General features: G+C 45.5%; 1 protein-coding gene across 12 annotated transcripts in view; it reads right to left on the minus strand.

The window, feature by feature from the left end:
* msi2b (musashi RNA-binding protein 2b) overlaps positions 1-20654 on the minus strand; it is a 556019-nt gene that overhangs the window by 396452 nt on the left and 138913 nt on the right. For all 12 annotated transcript variants that reach the window (XM_060848367.1, XM_060848364.1, XM_060848361.1 and 9 more), the window contains one exon: positions 10029-10121. In XM_060848367.1, coding sequence (XP_060704350.1) covers positions 10029-10121 — 93 coding nt within the window. The remainder of the gene's footprint in view (positions 1-10028; positions 10122-20654) is intronic.

Here is a 20654-nt window from a genome sequence, read left to right on the forward strand (position 1 = left end):
TACATTTACCCCTGACTAACACTATGGACAATTTAGCATGGTCAATTCACCCGATTGTGGGAGGAAACTGGAGCACCCGGAGGAAACCCACGCAGACACAGGGAGAACGTGCAAGCTCCACAAGGACAATGGCCAGAGGTTGGAATCGAACCCAGGTCCCTGGCGCTGTGAGGCAGCAGTGCTAGCCACTGAGCCACGGAAGTCACAGTTGATATCAATCTAGCATGGTGATAGAGACAGGGATTCTGGTATGAGTTTTGTAAGCATAGTGGTGCTATATCAGGACTAGTGCTTCAAGTCCTGTACAAGGAGTTATTTTTAGGTACTATACAAAAGCTGTTTTGTTTCATTTCAATTTATAAAGTGTTTTTGACACATCGTAAAAGTATCGCCCTAAATCTTTGAATTTTTATTATAACTAGATGGAATAATCTAAACTAAGTTAAAAATCACAACACCAGATTATACTTCAATAGGTTTATTTGGAAGCACTAGCTTTCGGAGCGCTGCTCGTTCATCAGGTAGTTTAGATTATTCCATTTTATCCACATTCCTTTTGGAATAAACTTTTGTTTTATTAGTGAACATAGAACAGTACAGCACAGGATCAGGCCCTTCGGTCCACCATATCTGAGCTGACCATGATGTCATTCGAAATTAACCCCATCCTGTCTGCACATGGTCTGTATCCTTCCATTCTCTGCCTGTTCACTTGTCTGTCTGAACGCCTCTTAGACATTGTTATTGTACCTGCTTCTACAATCTCCCTGGACTGTGCATTCCAGGCACCGGCTATCCTCTGAATTAAAAAAAACTTGTCTCACACATCTCCTTTAAATATTCCCCCTCTCGCTTTATCGATCTCACTTAGCATTGATCATTTCCATGCTGTTTGTTCAGCATGCCATGCTGCAAATGTTGCTTTATAGTTCGGTGATTTTTTAAAAAAATTCATTCTGAACCAGCATTAATTGCCCGCATAGTCAAACACATTACTGTGGGTCTGGAGTCACATATACCCAGCCAGACCAGGTAAGCATGGCAGATTTCCTTCCCTGAAGGATATTAGTGAGCCAGATGGCTTTTACCCACAATCAGTAACAATTTCATGGTCAGCATTAGATTCTTAATTGCAGATTTTTATTGAACTCAATTCCCCACCATCTGCCATGGCATGAATTGAACCTGGGAATGCTAGAAAATTGTCTGGGTCTCTGGATGAACAGGCTATTGATAATGCCCCTAGGTCATCACAGTGAAAGGTGACTTTGTTAAAATGCAAACAAATAAAAATGTGACCATCAAGCTAGGTTCCTGTCTGGGATCTGACATGCTTGGTAATAAATTCAGCTGAGATTATAACAGCCTGGATTGATATTCCCTGTCAATTTCCCTCCTGCGGTGCAGAACCTCTGAAGTTGGTGCATGGCAGCAGTAGGAACCATGCATTGGTGTGCACAGTGCCTCCAGCAGCTACATGTCTGTGCAGCCTAGAGGGAACATTGCTGTGGGTGCACCCACACCATATGGAATGCAGTGCCTTAAAGGACCCTCTCAGGGACAACGAGGGGCAGAAACTAAACTATAGACTTGCCAGAAATATCTGTATACATCCCCCCCACCCCGACAATTGGAAAAGCAAAATGTCAAAGCATCATGAGAGATGCACTCAGCGTGCCCAAGAATATCTTAGAAAGTAATCTTGTGCCTATACAGTTGTGTTGCTCCCTGTTTGTGAAAAAAAGCCAAACAAAGCTCTTCATCTGAGACAACAGCTCTCACCTCCTTCACACTACCGTACAACAAATAAGTCTTTCCTTTGTTAATAGTGTGCACGTCCATGCATGTTGGACAGCGTATGTACATGCATGTCCGTGGGCGTGTGGCCCTGTGTGTTGGTGTGCATGCGTTTGTCCGTGTGTGAACATCAGTGTCCGTGTGTGTTGGTGTGCATGCATTCGTCTGTGTGCACATATCCGTGTCAGCGTCCATGCTAGTCGGTGAGCATGCATATGTCTATGCATGTTGGTGAACGTGTCCATGCGTGTTGGTGTGCATAAGTTGGTCAGTGTGCATATCCATGTCCGTGTCCATGCGTGTCAGTGAGCATGCATATGTCCATGTATGTTAGCGAGTGTGTATCCGTAAGTGTCAGCTAGTGTATGCTTGTCCATGTGTACGTATCAATGTGCACGTCTGCACATGTCAGTGAGCACGCATGTGTCCGTGTAGATCAGTGAGTATGTGTCAGTGAGCTGGTGTGTGTCCGTATCAGTGTGTCTGTGTCCTGCATGCGATGAGGTAGTTAGCTTTCCAGAGGACTCTGCATTATTTAATAAGAGAGTAGCAGTAATGTGTTCACCCAGTGAGTGCACATGGAGATACACTGCAGCTGGGCTGTTGGGTTGGCAACTGATCCACCAATAGGATTATAGACAGTTACCCTCCTTTACAGAGGCAAAGCTTGGTCACCTCTCCTCCACTGATGGAGTTAACAACAAACAGTCTTGAGAAATTGCCAATTAAAGCAAAAGGTAAGAAGAGAACTTGTCATGGCCTTCACTGAGAGCTACATAAGTTCAGGCTTTGCTAGACGACTGACTCCAATTCACTAGCTCCCAAGGTCAGGGGGCAGCTTGAGATAGAAGAGAACATAGCTTTAATAACTGAACTCCTTCAAGGGATGTCAGCATTTTGGAAACCTGTCTAACTCCCTCAGGATGAGAGAGATCCTTTGACTATGCTACAGGTAGTTACATATCATTAATACAGTCTAAGAGATTACCTTATAATACTAATGGTGAGCAAGCTCACGTACAATGTCACTACATGCAGGGATCAGTAAAAAACCCTTACCCCAAGTTTTCTTCTTAAAATCTCTAAAACAACCCTGAGCTCCAAATACTGAAAGAGAAACAATAGAGAAAACAATCGGCCCCTCAAGTCCGTTTTGCAGTTCAACATGACTGGAGCCGCAGAAAAACGGCGAGATACTAAATGAGTATTGTGCATCAGTATTTATTGTGGAAAAGGATATGGAAGATATAGAAAGTAAGGAAATAGGTGGTGACATCTTGCAAAATGTCCAGATTACAGAGGGAAGAAGTGCTGTATATCTTGAAACGCATAAAAAAGTGGATAAATCCCCAGGACCTGATCAGGTGTACCCAAGTAGTCTGTGGGAAGCTAGAGAAGTGATTGCTGGGCCTCTTACTGAGATATTTATATCATCGGTAGTCACAGGTGAGGTGCTGGAGACTGGAGGTTGGCAAACGTGGTGCCACTGTTTAAGAAGGGTGGTAAGGACAAGCCAGGAAACTATAGACCGGTGAGCCTGACGTCGGAGGTGGGCAAGTTGTTGGAGGGAATCCTGAGGGACAGGATGTACATGTATTTAGAAAGGCAAGGACTGATTAGGGATAGTCAACATGGCTTTGTGTGAGGGAAATCATGTCTCACAAACTTGACTGAGTTTTTTGAGGAAGTAACAAAGAGCATTGATGAGGGCCAAGCAGTAGATGTGATCTAAATGGACTTCAGTAAGGCATTCGACAAGGTTCCCCATGGGAGACTGATTAGCAAGATTAGATCTCACTGAATACAGGGAGAACTAGCCATTTGGATACAGAACTGGCTCAAAGGTAGAAGACAGAGGGTGGTGGTGGAGGGTTGTTTTTCAGACTGGAGGTCTGTGACCAGTGGAGTGCGACAAGGATCAGTGCTGGGCCCACTGCTTTTTGTCATTTACATAAATGATTTGGATGCGAGCATAAGAGGTACAGTTAGTAAGTTTGCAGATGACACCAAAATTGGAGATGTAATGGACAGCGAAGAGGGTTACATCAAATTACAACAGGATCTGGACTAGATGGGCCAATGGGCAGATGGAGTTTAATTCAGATAAATGTCAGGTGCTGCATTTTGGGAAAGCAAATCTTAGCAGGACTTATACACTTAATGGATAAGGTCCTAGGGAGTGTTGCTGAACAAAGAGACCTTGGAGTGCAGGTTCATAGCTCCTTGACAGTGGAGTCGCAGGTAGATAGGATAGTGAAGGCGGCGTTTGGTATGGTTTCCTTTATTGGTCAGAGTATTGAGTACAGGAGTTGGGAGGTCATGTTGCAGTTGAATAGAACATTGGTTAGGCCACTGTTGGAATATTGTGTGTAATTCTGGTCTCCTTCCGATCGGAAGATGTTGTGAAACTTGAAAGGGTTCAGAAAAGATTTACAAGGATGTTGCCAGGGTTGGAGGATTTGAGCTATAGGGAGAGGTTGAACAGGCTGGGGCTGTTTTCCCTGGAGTGTCAAAGGCTGAGGGGTGACCTTAGAGGTTATAAAATTATAAGGGGCATGGATAGGATAAATAGGCAAAGTCTTTTCCCTGGAGTCGGGGAGTCCAAAACTAGAGGGCATTGGCTCCAGGCAAGAGGGGAAATATTAAAAGGTATTGAGGGGGCAACGTTTTCACACAGAGGGTGGTACGTGTGCGGAACAAGCTGCCAGAGGAAGTGGTGGAGGCTGGTACAATTACAGCATTTAAAAGGCATCTGGAGGGGTATTTGAATAGGAAAGGTTTAGAGGAATATGGATCAAATGCTAGCAAATGAGACTGGATTGGTCGGTATGGACAATTTGGACCAAAGAGTCTGTTTCCGTGCTCTATGACCTCAATTAGGATGGCTACAGGGTGCAGGTTTCAACAGGGACAACACCGTAAATGAACAGGCTGTGATTTCAGAGATGCTACTGGTAGTTAGAGATGTGACCTGTCAAAACATTCTCATTAACAGAATTAGAAAGAGCTGCAAATGCCGGAGAGACTCCGGTCTGGCAGTATCAGTGGAGAGAGAAACAGAATTAACATCTGAAGTCCAGTATGACTCTAATTCAAAACTGTTGAGAATCTCGTGAGGATATTGTATAGTCAGAAACAGTGAGTTAAACAGAAACTGACTTTATAAAGCCTGTGTTGTGCTGGAATGCTCCTATGGTAAGACAGTTACTTGGAAAATTCAGGAGTGAATGTCCAGGGAGAATTTGTAACCTCCAGAGGATGGGACCTTTAAACCACTTCTTTAATCAGGTTCGGTCTGATTGTGATTGAAGATTTGGGTGAGGGTGGGTTTGCAAGGATAATTGCAGATTGGGGAATCACAGACCGACTGTGTGTGTCTCTGTCTCCTGCGCGCTCTCTCTCTCTTCCTCCTCCTCCCCATCTTTTCTCGATCTCTCTCAGCCCCATCATTTTTTTTTCTTTCATCCTTGCCCCCTCCCAGCTTCCTGAATGCCTGCTGTGCCCCAGCTTAACCATTCTCTCAGGCCTGTCTGAGTAATAATCTCAGAGGGAACGAGCCACTTACTGACGTTGGTGCTCAGTCTGCAGTTGGTGGCACGGCTGCCTGCAGTCCAGTTTAAAACTGTGCTACCGAGTAGATTGTTGGGCTGGCAGGGTAAATGCAGGAAGGATGTTCCTGATGACCAGCGAGTCCAGAAGCAGGGGCTCTCAGTCTCAGGATTCAGGGGTTGGGCCAGTGAAGATGAGAAATATCTTCACCCAGAGAGTGGTGAGCCTGTGGATATGGTTCTTAGGGCTAAGGAGTTAAAGGCCTGGGGGGGTGGGGGGGGTGGGGGTAGAGTTGAATGGTCAATCAATCATAGAGTCAGCATGGGAACAGACCCTTCGGTTCAACCCATCCATGCTGACCAGATATCCCAAACCCAATCTAGTCCCACCTGCCAGCACCAGGCCCATATCCCTCCAAACCCTTCCTATTCATATACCCATCCAAATGCCTCTTAAATGTTGCAATTGTACCAGCCTCCACCACTTCCTCCGGCAGCTCATTCCATACACGTACCACCCTCAATGCGAAAAAGTTGCCCCTTAGGACTCTTTTATATCTTTCCACTCTCACCCTAAACTTATGCCCTCTAGTTGAGAGGGGGGGGGGGGGGGTGGGGGGGGGGGGGGGAGGAAGAGGGGAGGAGGGGGGAAAAAGGGAAAAGGGGGGGGGGGGGGAATGGGGGAGGGGAGAAAGAAGCAGGGGAGTGTGATATAGTTCCAAACCCAATTTCATCAGGTTTCAGACAAAGCTGCTGCCCTAGACTCGGGCACCAGTGTCCCCCCCATTCCCACTCAGCACAAAATAAAAGACTCAAAACTGGGACCTCTTCTGGTCTGGCATTAAGATGTCAGGCAACAGCTCTAACCACTCCACTCAGGACACACGGGAGCTCACAATGGAAGGTGGCAGTTTTACATTCCTGCAATTCCAAGAGTTGACCAAAATACAAGGGGATAGTGTTACTGGAACCCTCCACGGAGCTTTTATAAGCCACTGTCTGATAGATTTCAGCACAACTTATAAACAGAACAGCTTTCTCATCATCTATCCATCTCAGCAGAGCTGCTGAGAGGCAAGGGTTTACCAGGATAAGAGTGCTGTACCACATAGCGCTGTGTCATTCTGCCGCCAAGGTGCAGCTGCCTTCCTTTATGGTCATAAACCCTAACCGTTGTTAAGTAAATACAGCCTCAGGTCAGTCTGAGTTCAATCGCTTCTTTGAAGAGTAGAGTTTTATGATTGGAAACGCCTAGGAATTTCAGGATCTAAGTTGGCAGCAACTGGTGTGAAATGATTGGTGGTCTATTTTTACCTCAAAAAAAACCCACCCCACCCCCCTTCACCCCGCAATTTCTTTGTAAGAGTCTGAGAGAATGTGAAGTATTATGAATGGAGCGCAATGAACACGTACTACAAAAAAAGAGACATCTCCGGTGAATGGCTAATAACTTTCCCATGGCTGTATCCGTGGAAAGTCAGCAGACAGTCAGTTTTACAAGAGTGCGGCATGGCATCATGCAGAAAGCAATGTCAAATTAAACTAAATTCACAGCAAAACACCACGGTATTACACAACACAAAAAGAGACCGTGCGATCCATAGTGCCTGTGCTGCATCTTCCAAACAGCTGACCAATTTGTCCCACGCACCACCCTGCCATTCTTTGGCTCTGCAGGACTCATCCTTTTCCCAAATCTGTTACCTGTTGGGATGTGCCAATCCCTAAAACTACACTAGGCCTGTTTTTCCCTCGAGTTCAGAAGGTCAAGAGGTGATCTGATCGAAAACTCCATGATATTACCAGAAAAAGACAGGATAGGCAAATATAAACTGCTCCAACCATTTAGGGATTCTAAAACCAGCGCACACTGTTTGAGAATTTGAGCCAGACAACTCTAACACTAATTAGGGACTATCGGAGGCACTTGGACACACAAAGGGTGGGAGGGGTTTGGAACTCTCTTCCACAAACTTCAGTGGATGCAGGATCAATTATTAATTTTAAATCTGAGAAAGATGAAATTTTGTTGAGCAAGGGTATTAAGGGTTACATGCCAAAGGCAGAGTGAGGAGTTAGGCCACAGATCAGCCATGATCTCACTGAAAGGTGGAACTGGCTCGAGGGGCTGAACGACCTAAGTTCAGGCGTTCTAATATCAGATTGGGTCAAAGGTGAGTCGTTGTCCCCAACTCGGGCTCAGGTCCTGGGAAGGCCAATCGAGAGCCTGCAGGCATTGTGGTTCAGGTAGTTCACAGTGCTGAGGAGTTTCTACTCAGGGCACAAATACTTTCTTACATATTTTTCCTTCTCAAGGTGAGGCAGGGCAGTTAACACCAGAGTTTGCCACATACCTGAAAGAGTGCGGAGGCTTGTAAAATAACCAATCATTTGCTACGTAAACAGAAACGGTGAGGGAGTGCTACTACAACAGGTGGTTAGGTGTTTCGGTGAGCTGGCTCTTCACAGCGTTCAGTTGCAAGAAGGAAGCAGACTTCCCCAGACCCACTATAAATTAACACAGCTCTGACCTGACACCGTATGACCCAACAACTGCCAACCGCAGAACTGAAACCAGTACTTTCAAGTTGTTATGCTTTAGTAACATCTTGGACAGAAATATTCCTCTCAATTTGAAAAACACAACAAAGTTAGTTTCAGAGGCTATATCAGGATTGTCTAGCAAACCAACAACTCAAATAACAAAAGGCACCAGCGCAGAAATCTACAAACATGAGGCCACTCTGACAAAAGACTATCCAGGGCATGCTCCAGAAGCTACAGAGAATTAAAACTTCCCATTTAACTTCCGGAACATTCCATGTTCCAGAGCACGGTGGAAGAAAGTAGTCCCTTCGCCCTTTGAATCATTCCACATCAGTGGAAGAAAGTAGTTCCATGGCCCCATCGCCTTTCCGACATTTTGCGGTCACAAGCCCATACTGACTTATTTGTCAGGAAGAGGGCTTCCTGGTGGCTCAGTGAGTTCATGCTAAAACGTTCCTGGTTTGATCCCCTGGTTCTGCTCATAACTTGCGGAGTTCGTGAAGAGGCAGGTGAAGGCCACTTGCAGTCATGGAATCAAATCAGATGCCCTCCCCCATTCGCCATTCCCTCCAGACTATGACAATGAGAACTGGATGGGAAAATTCAACTTCTCAACCGCTGCTTCATACCTTAATGTCTTCTGCCTGTCTTCGGCGACCATTAATATAACGTCATCAAAACAAGAAGTCTATCAAGCTGAGAATCAATTGATCCTCCTGCCTCAAAAGTGTTTTTGGGGAGAAAGTTCCAGAATTCCATTCCCCTTTGTGCGAAGAAATGCTTCCAGACATCATCCCTGAATTGGACTTGGTGCCAGTTTTCAGACCCTGCATCCTGTTCTGGACTCTCACCCCAGAGAAAACAGACTCTCTCTATTTACTTAGTCACCTTTAATAGAAAGGGCATCACAGAAATTAGGAGCCCAAGGAGGCCAATCGGCCCTTTGAGCCTGATCTGCCATTCATATGATCACGGTTGATCATCCAACTCAATAGCCTGTTCCCACATTTTCCCCATACCCTTTGATTCAAACAGCACCAAGTGCTATATCCAACTGCTTCTTCAAATCATACAACGCTTTAGCTTTGATTGCTTTCTGTGGCAGTGAATTCCAGTGAATGGGTGAGGACATTTCTTCCCATCCCAGTCCTAAATGGTTGACCCCACTGACATGGTCGCTCAGTGGTTAGCACTGTTGCCTCACAATGCCAGGGACCAGAGTTCAATCCCAGCATTGGGTGACTGTCTGTGTGGAGTTTGCACATTCTCCCAGCGTCTGCGTGAGTTTCCTCCGGGTGCTCTGGTTTCCTCCCACAGTCCAAAGATACGCAGGTTGGGTGGATTGGCAACACGAAATTGTCCCATAGTGTCCAGGGATGTTTAAGGTTGGGTGGGGTTAGCCATGGGAAACGTGGGAGGTGAAGCGTCCGGGTGCTGTCTGTGACAGTGGATGGGAAGCAGACAGGAAAGATGTACCGAAGCAAAACCAGGATCCTGAGCAGCCAAACTGAAGAGAGCGGGGAAACGAGGGATGAGAATCCCCCTCACCATCTGTCCCCAGCAGATCCCAGATATCACCAACACAAGGCAACCTACACACATAAATAAAAAGTGGGCCACGCCACCTGTGCTTCATCCGGAGGCTCACTGATGATGTTACCTAGTATGGTGATGAAACGTCCGAAAATGAACCTTCCAGCTCAGTGAGGAAACCTACATCCAGAACCTCAACCTGAGCTACAAATCTTCTCAAAACTCGCTAAGATCCCAACTCACTTGTCTTAACACAGCATCACTCGCATACAGGTAACAGAGATGTGACTGACTATACATATCGACAATGCAGTCTTGCAGGTTGAAGGTGTGGAACTCACTCCCACAGTAGATGCTGGCTCTGTTGAACGTGATCACCTTCTGTCCTGCATAGATGTGCTGAAGGGTTTTCTTCGTGGTTTGTGAGAGTCACATGGAATGCACGCTCAATTGTCACTCTCTGCACATCACCCCTTCCGAATCCCAGCCCCCAACAAGCTTCGTCCAGGGCTATAAGAAGCCCCCAAACCCCCGTCTTTGTCAGAGGATTAAAGCTAATTATTCAGATGCTGTACATTCCAAAGTGTCCTTATGTTCTCTTACCTTGCCAAACTGCTCAAAGTACTGCTTTACATCATCCACTACTGTATTCGCTGATAATCCGCCTACAAATATTTTCTTTGTTCGTGTGACCATCTGAAAAAGAAGGAACAAAAAAAAATCAACATTATGTTCAGTTTCCTTTCCAGTTCGGATAATTTGCAAATAACCCAATCGGGAAATGCAGTAAAAGACAAGTGCTCCATGGAGTGGAAGAGAAGAATAAACACAGTCAGTTTGGAAATCCTCACGAGGGGGTGAAATGGAAGGCTTTTTAAATTCAATGAAACATTTTCATGTGATTTTGCAGCTTAAATACCAAGAGCTAGAGTTGACTTAAGACTTAATCCTGCTGAGAGGTAATGTTTCTCAATAAACAGAGGGACAAGGGCAGAGAGAGAGAGGGGGGGTGTGGCAGAGGGAAAAATAGAGGCGGGGGGGGAGAGAGAGAGACAGAGAGGCGGGGCAGAGAGGTGGCAAAGCGAGGGGGCAGAGGGCAGAGAGAGGGGGGACACAGCGAGGGGGGTGGGGCAGAGAGATAGACAAAGGGGGCCAGAGAGACAGAGATACACACACACACACACACACACACACACACACACACACACACACACACACAGTAAGTGAGACAAGCGAGTCAGTGTGAGCAGGAGAGTAGACATGAGGGAGAACATAAGTACAAGCATGAGAGAGAGGGAGAGAGCTACAGAGTGTCTGAGTGGGATTAAATGGACAGCACAGTATAGGCACGATGGGCTGAATTACCTCCCCCTTGGCTTGTAAGGTTCTGAGTTTCCAGGAGAGAGCAAGAGATCAGAATTATTTTTATTCTTGCATTGCGATCTTGATCTAAAAATCTGAAACCAGCAACAGAGTGAGGGAAACAGCCAATGTGCTGGGAGATTGGCCTAACTCACGTTGCTGCAAATGTGTTGCTGGTCAAAGCACAGCAGGCCAGGCAGCATCTCAGGAATAGAGAATTCGACGTTTCGAGCATAAGCCCTTCATCAGGAATCTTAACAGGGCTTATGCTCGAAACGTCGAATTCTCTATTCCTGAGATGCTGCCTGGCCTGCTGTGCTTTGATCAGCAACACATTTGCAGCTGTGATCTCCAGCATCTGCAGACCTCATTTTTTACTAACTCATGTTGCTGCCTTTCAGACTCAGGGCCCGGCAAGAGACACACAACAGGGAAGACCAGGGTTGGCAGGGGTAAAGGATGCTGTGCTGGGGGTAGGGGGGGAAGACATAAAAATGATTCTTTCAATGAACAGTGAATCCAACAAGTTTACATTTCACAGCACCCACACATTAGGAGCCAACAGCAGAAACTCATGTGAAAGTAAATATATTAACAGCTGAAGAGTGAGATGGGATACAGATGTAGGCATGCAGCAGTAAACCAAAGATAGATACCTGTACATGGCTGTTACCCACAAAAATACAAACACCCAGACACACACACAAGACATCAGGGACACATATACACACTGGAACACCCAGACATAGAGGCATTGTGCACACATGTATACCCATCCAAGACATGTACATATTAGAGTTGTAAAAGCTCACATACACCACAGACACATGTGTCCACATGCACAAAGCAGAGACATGCACACACGTCCAAGATACATGATCTCTCACATTCAGGGACACATACACAGGCTAGACATACACAGCCCCCACACACGTACACATTAGGGTCACACTGCACACACACACAGATATCCTCAATGATAACATCTCTCACACACACACACACACACACACACAGTAAAAGCAAAGTCACCATAGTCCCAGAGAATCATCATTGGGGCTGCTTGACCATTAGACAGTGAAAGAGAGAACATAGAACATTACAGCACAGTACAGGCCCTTCAGCCCTCGAGGGTGCGCCGACCTGTGGAACCAATCTGAAGCCCATCTACCCTACACTATTCCATTCTCGTCCACACGTTTACACAATGACCATTTAAAAGCTGGTGAGTCCACTACTGTTGCAGGCAGTGCATTCCACGCCCCTACTGCTCTCTGACTAAAGAACTTACCTCTGACATCTGACCTATATCTAACACCCCTCAATTTAAAGCTATGTCCTCTCGTGTTAGCCATCACCATCTGAGGAAGAAGGCTCTCACTGTCCACCTTATCTAAGCCTCTGATTCTTGTACGTCTCAATTAAGTCACCTCTCAACCTCCTTCTCTCTAATGAAAACAGCCTCAAGTCCTTCGGCTTTTCCTCGTAAGACCTTCGCTCCATACCATGCAACATCCAGTAAATCGCCTCTGAACACTTTCCAAAGCTTCCACATCCTTCCTAGAATGTGGTGACCAGAACTGTACACAAAACTCCAACTGTGGCCGTGCCAGAGTTTTGTACAGTTGCAACATGACCTCATGGCTCCAAAACTCAATCCCTCTACCAATAAAAGCTAACACACCTTATGCCTTCTTAACAACCCTATCAACCTGGATGGCAATTTTCAGGGATCTATGTACTTGGACACAGATCTCGCTGCTCATCTACACCATTAGCCCAGCACTCCGCATTCCTGTCACTCTGACCAAAGTGAATCACCTCTCAGTTTCCCGTTTGCCACCCCTCAGCTCAACTCTGCAGCTTATCTATGTCTCTCTGTAACCTACAACATCCTTCAGCACTGTCCACAACTCCATCAACCTTAGCGTCATCTGTAAATTTACTAACCCATCCTTCTACACCCTCATCTAGATCATTTATAAAAATGACAAACAACAGTGGACCCAAAACAGATCCTTGTGGTTCACTACTAGTAACTGAACTCCAGGATGAACACTTCCCATCAATCACCATCCTCTGTCTTCTTTCAGCTAGCCAATTTCTGATCCAATCACCCTCAATCCCATGCCTCCTTACTTTGTGCAACAGCCTACCGTGGGGAACCTTATCAAACGCCTTACTGAAATCCATATACACCACATCAACCACTTTACCCTCATCCACCTGTTTGATCACCATCTCAAAAGAACTCAAGGTTTGTGAAGCACAACCTATCCTTCACAAAACCATGTTGACTATCTCTAATCAACTCATTCCTCTCTAGATGATTATAAATCCTCTCTCTTATAACCCTTTCTACTTCTTTACCCACAACCAAAGTAAGGCTCACTGGTCTATAAATTACCAGGGATATCTCTAGCCACCTCTCTCTCCCCCCCACCAAGCCCCATCTTGAACAAGGGAAACAAGGGAACAACATTTGCTACTCTCCGGTCTTCTGGCATTATTCCTGCAGACAATGACAACAAAGATCAAAGACAAAGGCTCAGCAATCTCCTCCCTGGCTTCCAGAGAATCCTAGGATAAGTCCCATCCAGTCCAGGGAACTTATCTATTTTTACACTTTCCAGAATTGCTAACACCTCCCCCTTATGAACCTCAATCGCGTCTAGTCTAATAGCCTGTATCTCAGTATTGTCCTCGACAACACTGTCTTTTTCTAGAGTGAATACTGACGAAAAATATTCATTTAGCATTTCCCCTATCACCTTTGACTCCGCGCACATCTTCCCATTAATATCCTTGATTGGCTCTAATCTTTCTCTAGGTGAAAGTGAGGACTGCAGATGTTGGAGATCAGAGTCTAGATTAGAGTGGTGCTGGAAAAGCAAAGTAGATCAGGCAGCATTCGAAGAGCAGGAAAATCGAGGTTTTGGGCAAAAGATTCCTGATGAAAGGCTTTTGCCCAAAACGTTGATTTTCCTGCTCTCTGGATGCTGTGCTTTTCCAGCACCACTCTAATCTAGACCCTAATCTTTCACTAGTCATTCGTTTATTCCTGCCATAGAGAAAGATGTCAGGTTTTCCTTAATCCTATCTGTCAACGACTTCTCATATCCCCTCCTGGCTCTTCATAGCTCTCTTTAGGTCTTTCCTGGCTAACTTGTAATTCTCAAGCACCCTAACTGAGCCTTCACGTCTCATCCTAACATAAGCCTCCTTCTTCCTCTTGACAAAAGATTCAACTTCTTTGGTAAACCACAGCTCCCTCGCTCAACCACTTCCTCCCTGCCTGACAGAAGAACATACTTATCAATGGTTCCTTGGATGAGCTCCACATTTCAATTGTGCTCATTCCCTGCAGTTTCCTTCCCCATTCTATGCATTCTAAATCCTAAATCTTGCCTAATCGCATCATAATTGCCTTTCCCTCAGCAATAACTCTTGCCCTATGGTATCTATCCCTTTCCATCGCTAAAGTCAACATAACCGTATTATGGCCACTATCACCAAAGTACTCACCTACTTCCAAATTTAACACCTGGTCAGGTTCATTACCCAGTACCAATTCCAATACGGCTTCACCTCCTGTTGGCCTATCTACATACTGTGTCAGGAAAATATCCTGCACATGTTGGACAAAAGCTGATCCGTTGAAAGTACTTGAACTATAGTATTTCCAATCAACATTTGGAAAGTTAAAGTCTCACATAACAACTACACTTTAGTCGCGCTCCTGTTCAGAATTATCTTTGCTATCCTTTCCTCTACATCGCTGGAATGATTTGGAGGCCTATAAAAAACTCCCAACAGGGTGACCTCTCCTTTCCTGTTTCTAATCTCAGCCCATACTACCTCAGTAGACAAGTCCTCAAACATCCTTTCTGCCACCATAATACTGTCCTTGACTAACACTGCCACACCTCCCCCTCTTTTACCATCTTCTCTGTTCTTACCAAAACATCTAAATCTCGGAACTTGTAACAACCGTTCCTGTCCCTGCTCTATGTTTCCGAAATGACCACGTCAAAGTCCAAAGGTACCAACACACTTTTGTTCTTCAGTGAACCCCAGGACACCTGGTCAGACAGACTTGAGCTGATATTGGTATCTCACACCAACAACTGGACCTTCAACAGCGCGGCGCTCCCTCAGCGCCGACCCTCCGACAGCGCGGCGCTCCCTCAGCGCCGACCCTCCGACAGCGCGGCGCTCCCTCAGCGCTGCACTAAGACTACTGGTTTAGATTGTTCAAGCTTCAGTCCCTGGAGTAAGATGTGAACCCAGTGTTATGTTTTTAAATAGCAGGCTTCGTGGTGAAGTTATAATAAGAGACAGAACCAAGATTCTGAACTGAGTCCATTTTGTAGATCAAAGGTGCCTTAAAGACAACAAGCAGCATCATTTGTATTTTCAGTGCTTTAAGGTGAAACCTCTGACATCGTAGTGAGCCACCCTCACCGTTAAATAGGCATTGCTGAGGAGGAGGGGGGAGAGCGGCAGAGGGACAGAGAGGGGGAGGGGGAGGCAGAGGGGAGGGAGAAGAGGAGAGAGAGGGAGACAAAGTGGGAGGCAGAGGGGAAGGGGGTAGACGGGGGAAGCAGAGGGGAAGGGGGTAGGGAGGAGGGAGTGGGGCAGAGGGATTGATCAAGTCTCTCAGGGTTCAGGATGTTGCCAACTCCCCACGTATATTCAGTTTGATAACAGTCAAGATTGATTTAACTCAATCTGTGAACCTTCTCACTAAACGCGCTTGAGGTCCCTTGACTGGCTCACATTGGAACAGCGCTAATGCCATAGCCCTGGGGTGAAATCTGCTGTCGTGTTCTAATAATACTCAAGGTTATACTGTGCCTTAAAGCATCGCACAGCACTTCATACAGTGGATTAATTCTGGAGTGCAGTTACTATCACTGACTCGACAAACAAAGCAGCCAGTTCTTAACAAGCACAGCTCCAGAGACTACAATTTCATGGTTTTTTAAAGGGGATGGATCAGTGTGGTAAAACATCAACTTCTGGAAGGGATGTGCATAACGGATACAGGTTACAACCAGAATGAACCGTATAAATTCATCAATCTGACTGACCACTCACAGATGATCCATAACAAATTCCCACCGGAATTGGTACTGGGTCCACTCATGTCTGTTATCGATATAAATGATTCAGTTGAGAAAACAGAAAATATGATTAGTAAGTTTGTGGATGACATCAAAATTGGTGGTACAGTGGACAGTGAACAACGTTATCTAAGATTGCAAAGAGATGTTGACCAATTGGGTCAAATGGGCTGAGGAGTGGCAGAAGGAGTTTAATTTGGTTAAATGTGAGGTATTGCATTTTGGTACAAAAATAAAGGCAGGATTTGGTAGGATGATAGGATTCTGGGTGGTGTTGTAGATTCTGGGTAGTGTTGCAGGATTTGGTAGGATGATAGGATTCTGGGTAGTGTTGTAGAACGGAGAACGAGGAGTTCAGGTACATGCTTCTTTTGAAATTTGCGTCACTGGTAGACAGGGTGGTTTGGCACCTTTATCTTCATTATTCAGACCTTGAGTTGGAATGTTATGTTGAGGTTGTACAGGATGTTGGTCAGTCCCCTTCTGGAGTACTGTTTACAGTTCTGGTTGTTGGAGTTTCTTTTAGAAACTGAATTCAAATGTTACCATCGGCAATGGTGGGATTTGAACCCATGTCCCCAGAACATTAGCCTGGGATGCTGGATTACTAGTCTAGTGAGGTTACTGCTTCATTACTGCCTCCCCACATAGTGCATCTCATAGATGGGAGAGACATTCAATAACCGAGACGTAACTCTCTCCTGGATCGGGATTGATAATCCTGGCTACATCCTTTCACTGGGAGAAAGTGAGGACTGCAGATGCTGGAGATCAGAGTCGAAGAGTGTGGTGCTGGAAAAGCACAGCAGGTCAGGCAGCATCAGAGATGTAGGAGAATCGATGTTTCAAGCATCAGCTCTTCCTGATAAAGAGCTTATGCTCGGAACGTCGATTCTCCAGCTCCTCAGATGCTGCCTGACCGGCTGTGCTTTTCCAGCACACAATTTTCAACTAAATTCTTTCACTGTCCACCTTGTCCAGCCTCTAACCTGACCTGTGGCTCTGTTATCGTCCAGTAGACTGTGAACCCACTTCAGGATCTAAATAAGGCATTGGGCCGTGCGCTGATCTGTTCATCTTAACTGCTGCTGCTCCAAGCAAGGATAATGTGTGGTTTGGAAAGGGAATTTGCAGGCGATGGCGTTCCCATGCATCAGCTGTCTTCGTCCTTCTTCACATTAGGGATGGTATGCTTGCACATATCTTTATAGAGATCTTGTCAGATTGGCTCAATGCACCATGTAGATGCACACTGTGGCGTTTGTTCATTGGTGGTGAAGGGAGTGAATGCAGAAGGCAGGAGATGTGGTGCCTCAGGTGACTGCTTTGCCTTGGATGGTATCAAGCTTAGTTTTGTTAGAACTACGCCTACCCAGACAAGCAGGGAGTATCCCATCACACACCTGACAAGTACCTCATAGATGGTGGACAGGTTTTGGGGAGCCAAGAGTTGAGTGACTCGCTGCAGGATTTCCTGACCTGCTCTTATAGCCACTGCATTTCTATGGTTGGTCCAGCTGAGTTTCTGGTCAATGGTAACCCCCACAATTCGTGGTGGTAACGTCATAGAATCTCGATTCATTCTGGTCAGAAATGGTCATTATCTGGTACTTCTGTGATACTAATGTATCAGCCGAAACCTGGACATTATCTAGTCTTACTGCTTTTGGACATGGACTCCATTGATTCCTACAAAATGGAAACAGGCCATTTGTATTGACCATCTCTGACGATTATTCTATTCTGCACAAACCTGTCATCAACTCTTCATCTCAGTCCACTAAAGTATCCCCGATTTCTTTCCTCCCTCATACTTCACTTTACCTTGCCTTACTTTATTTCCTTATTCTTCCCGATGACAATTGCCGGCATTAGTTTCTCTTTCATAGCGTCATTCTGGCATGGGTAAGTTTTGAAGTCTGCCCAGTGAAGTCTACACACTTACTAAATAGATATTAAAGAAATTCAAGTGGTTGGATGGGAATTGGGAAACAAGGCAGTTGGGATCTTACTGAAATGACAGAACATAATTGAGGGGCTGAATGGCCTGATCCTCTTACTGCTAACTCTTCCCCATGAGAAACCGACTAATAGCAAGGATAGAGAGAAAGATCTTAGTCATGAGGTTCAACAGGGAGGGCTCGGCCATTGAAGGTGTAAATACAAAGTCATATTCCCATAGCATTGATCAAACAGTGAAACACAACAGGATTTAAATATTGAGCAGTGAGGTGAAAAGGCTGCCATCTTTACCTCAGGCGCCCTGCGGCTGTCACTGTCTCATTTTAAGGACATTAAGAAGCGAGTCAGCAGCTAACGGGTCACTGATTCTTTTTATTAAACACGAAAACCGAACTATTTGACCAGAGGAAGAGTATTTCATTTTCAAAATTGTACATCTTCTCATTCCCAACAGCCTCAAGGAGAGTCCAGTCTCAGAGCCAGGAATTGTTGTAAATGGGTACCTTGTTTCCCCCAAGGTTTTTGTACACTTCAATCAGAGAAGCAGACAGTTCACTCACACGATCAGAGGCAGACTGAGACAGGCACACATACAGACAGAGAGAGAGAGAGAAAGGGGGTCAACACATAAAAGTGACAAAGCTACATACTCAATAAAGGTGCAGGCATACAGTAAAGGGAAACTGGCTGGTGGCCTAAAACACACAATGACAGGAAGTGATCAGCACTTATCACAAAGAAAGGAGGAAGATAGTCAAAATCAGGCCAGAGAGACAAAGACAGGGAGTTGCAATGAAAGACAAGAGAGGCAATTAGCTCCTCACAGAAGAGGGACAAACAGAAACAGACAAGCAGGCAAAAAAATGTGGAGTATAAAAAGGAGTAGACAGATGTGGGGTGAAAATCGTTGACAAATGTGAATTTAGACACACACACACACACACACACACACACAACAAACAGAGACATAAAGATAGACACAGACACACACAAATGTGGAAACTCTCACAGACAGAAATCCAAAGAAACAGAAATAAATAGACAGACAGATAGAAACAGGCATACATCCAAATACACAGAGAGGCTGAAAGACAGTGAAAAACTCAAATGTCAAGAGACACAGAGGATTGAGGAAGACAGAGAAAGTGCATGCCGCGCTGCAAGAAAGTCACAGACTGCACAGGGAGGGATATACTGAGAGATAAAGGAACAGATGTGGAGCAGGAAGAGACAGATAGATGGGGAGGATGTGCTGGTGTGCAGACAATCACATCCAGTGTATGACAGACACATGAGAATCATAGTGACTGATGCAAAAACACAAGAATCAGCCTTACCGACACAAACTATCAGATTTATAAATACACGAAATTAACAACAGCAGTAAAGTGAAAAGCTTTACCTTTCCTTTACATCTCAGCTGTGCACAACTGTCTAAGTCTAGAAGAATGAAGCTGCTTGGGGGGGAATGAGGGGGAGCTGCTGTTGTTCAGGGAGTTCTTTGAGACAGCCCTCTACACACTAATTAGACCCCGACCTGTGGGCTATTTGAATAAGGGCCACTGGTAAACAAAGTGAATGCTCAATTTATTCATTTCATTTAATCGCAAAACACAAAATTAGAAAACAGCACAGCAAATCCAGGCTTCATAATGAACATCATTACAACTCACAATAAACAGAATTATCAAGGTTTACTACAAAGTCTGTTTGAGGGCATTCTCCCTCCTACTTGGTATTAAATTGCTTGTCTGACTTAATTTTCAGGCAATGGTTTGGTACAACACACACAGGGAGAACAAGCAGAGACCCAGCACAGGCTGAGAAAGGCAGCTTATGGCATTAACCGCGTCGGTACCAGTGGACATAACAGTGCCACTTGCCGCGATTGCTGCTTTTCGGGTGATCCTCTGAGAGGGCACAGCCGCTAGCATCCTGCATCGTGTTTGTGTTCACGTCTGCGGAAAGGCCATGGTTCCGTTTACCGCTCACTGGCCAGAAGAATGGGCCAGAGAGCTTCCACCATTTTGCCAAGGGAGTTCTGTGCCCAGTTTGTGACGGAGAACTGGGAGCAAGGCATGAGCCGGGTAGAATGTTGCCATTGTGGTCATGTCGCACGGCCAGTATAGGCCACGGTTCAAATCCCACCGCAGCAGCTTGTGCAATTGCAAAGGTGTTCTAGCCCTCTGGGGTAACGCACTGGAAATCTTGTGTGCCCACTATCCCTGGAGTTGTGCCAAATGTTTTTTTGTTTTAGGAAGAATGCGCAGTGTCCCAGTTTCCCTGACTCTCAAACCAAGGTTGCTACAAACACAAATCAGGTTTCTGTACGAATCAAGAATCACTATTTATCACGGGTTAGTTGACCAAAGAGGCAGATAAAATGGATGTAAACTATTGCCGTTTAACATTATTACCTAATCGAGTCATGCAGCACGGAAACAGACCCTTCGGCCCAACCAGTCCATGCCGACCATGTTCCCCAAGCTAAACTAGTCCCATTTGCCTGCATTTGGCCCTTACCCCCTCTCGACCTTTCCTGTTCATGCATCTGTCCAATTGCCTTTTAAATGTTGTAACTGTATCCACCACCTCCCTCTGATAGATCTTTCTACATATACACCACCTTATGTGTGAAAAAGTTGCCCCTCAGATTCCTTCTAAATCGTCCTCCTTTCACATCAAAATACCACCCACTAGCTTTGAACTCCCCCATCTTAAGGAAAAGATCCTTATTATTTGCCTCATCTATGCCTTTCATGATTTTATAAACCTCTAT

This window comes from Hemiscyllium ocellatum, chromosome 31, assembly GCF_020745735.1.
Source record: "Hemiscyllium ocellatum isolate sHemOce1 chromosome 31, sHemOce1.pat.X.cur, whole genome shotgun sequence".
Classification (NCBI taxonomy): Eukaryota; Metazoa; Chordata; class Chondrichthyes; order Orectolobiformes; family Hemiscylliidae; genus Hemiscyllium; species Hemiscyllium ocellatum.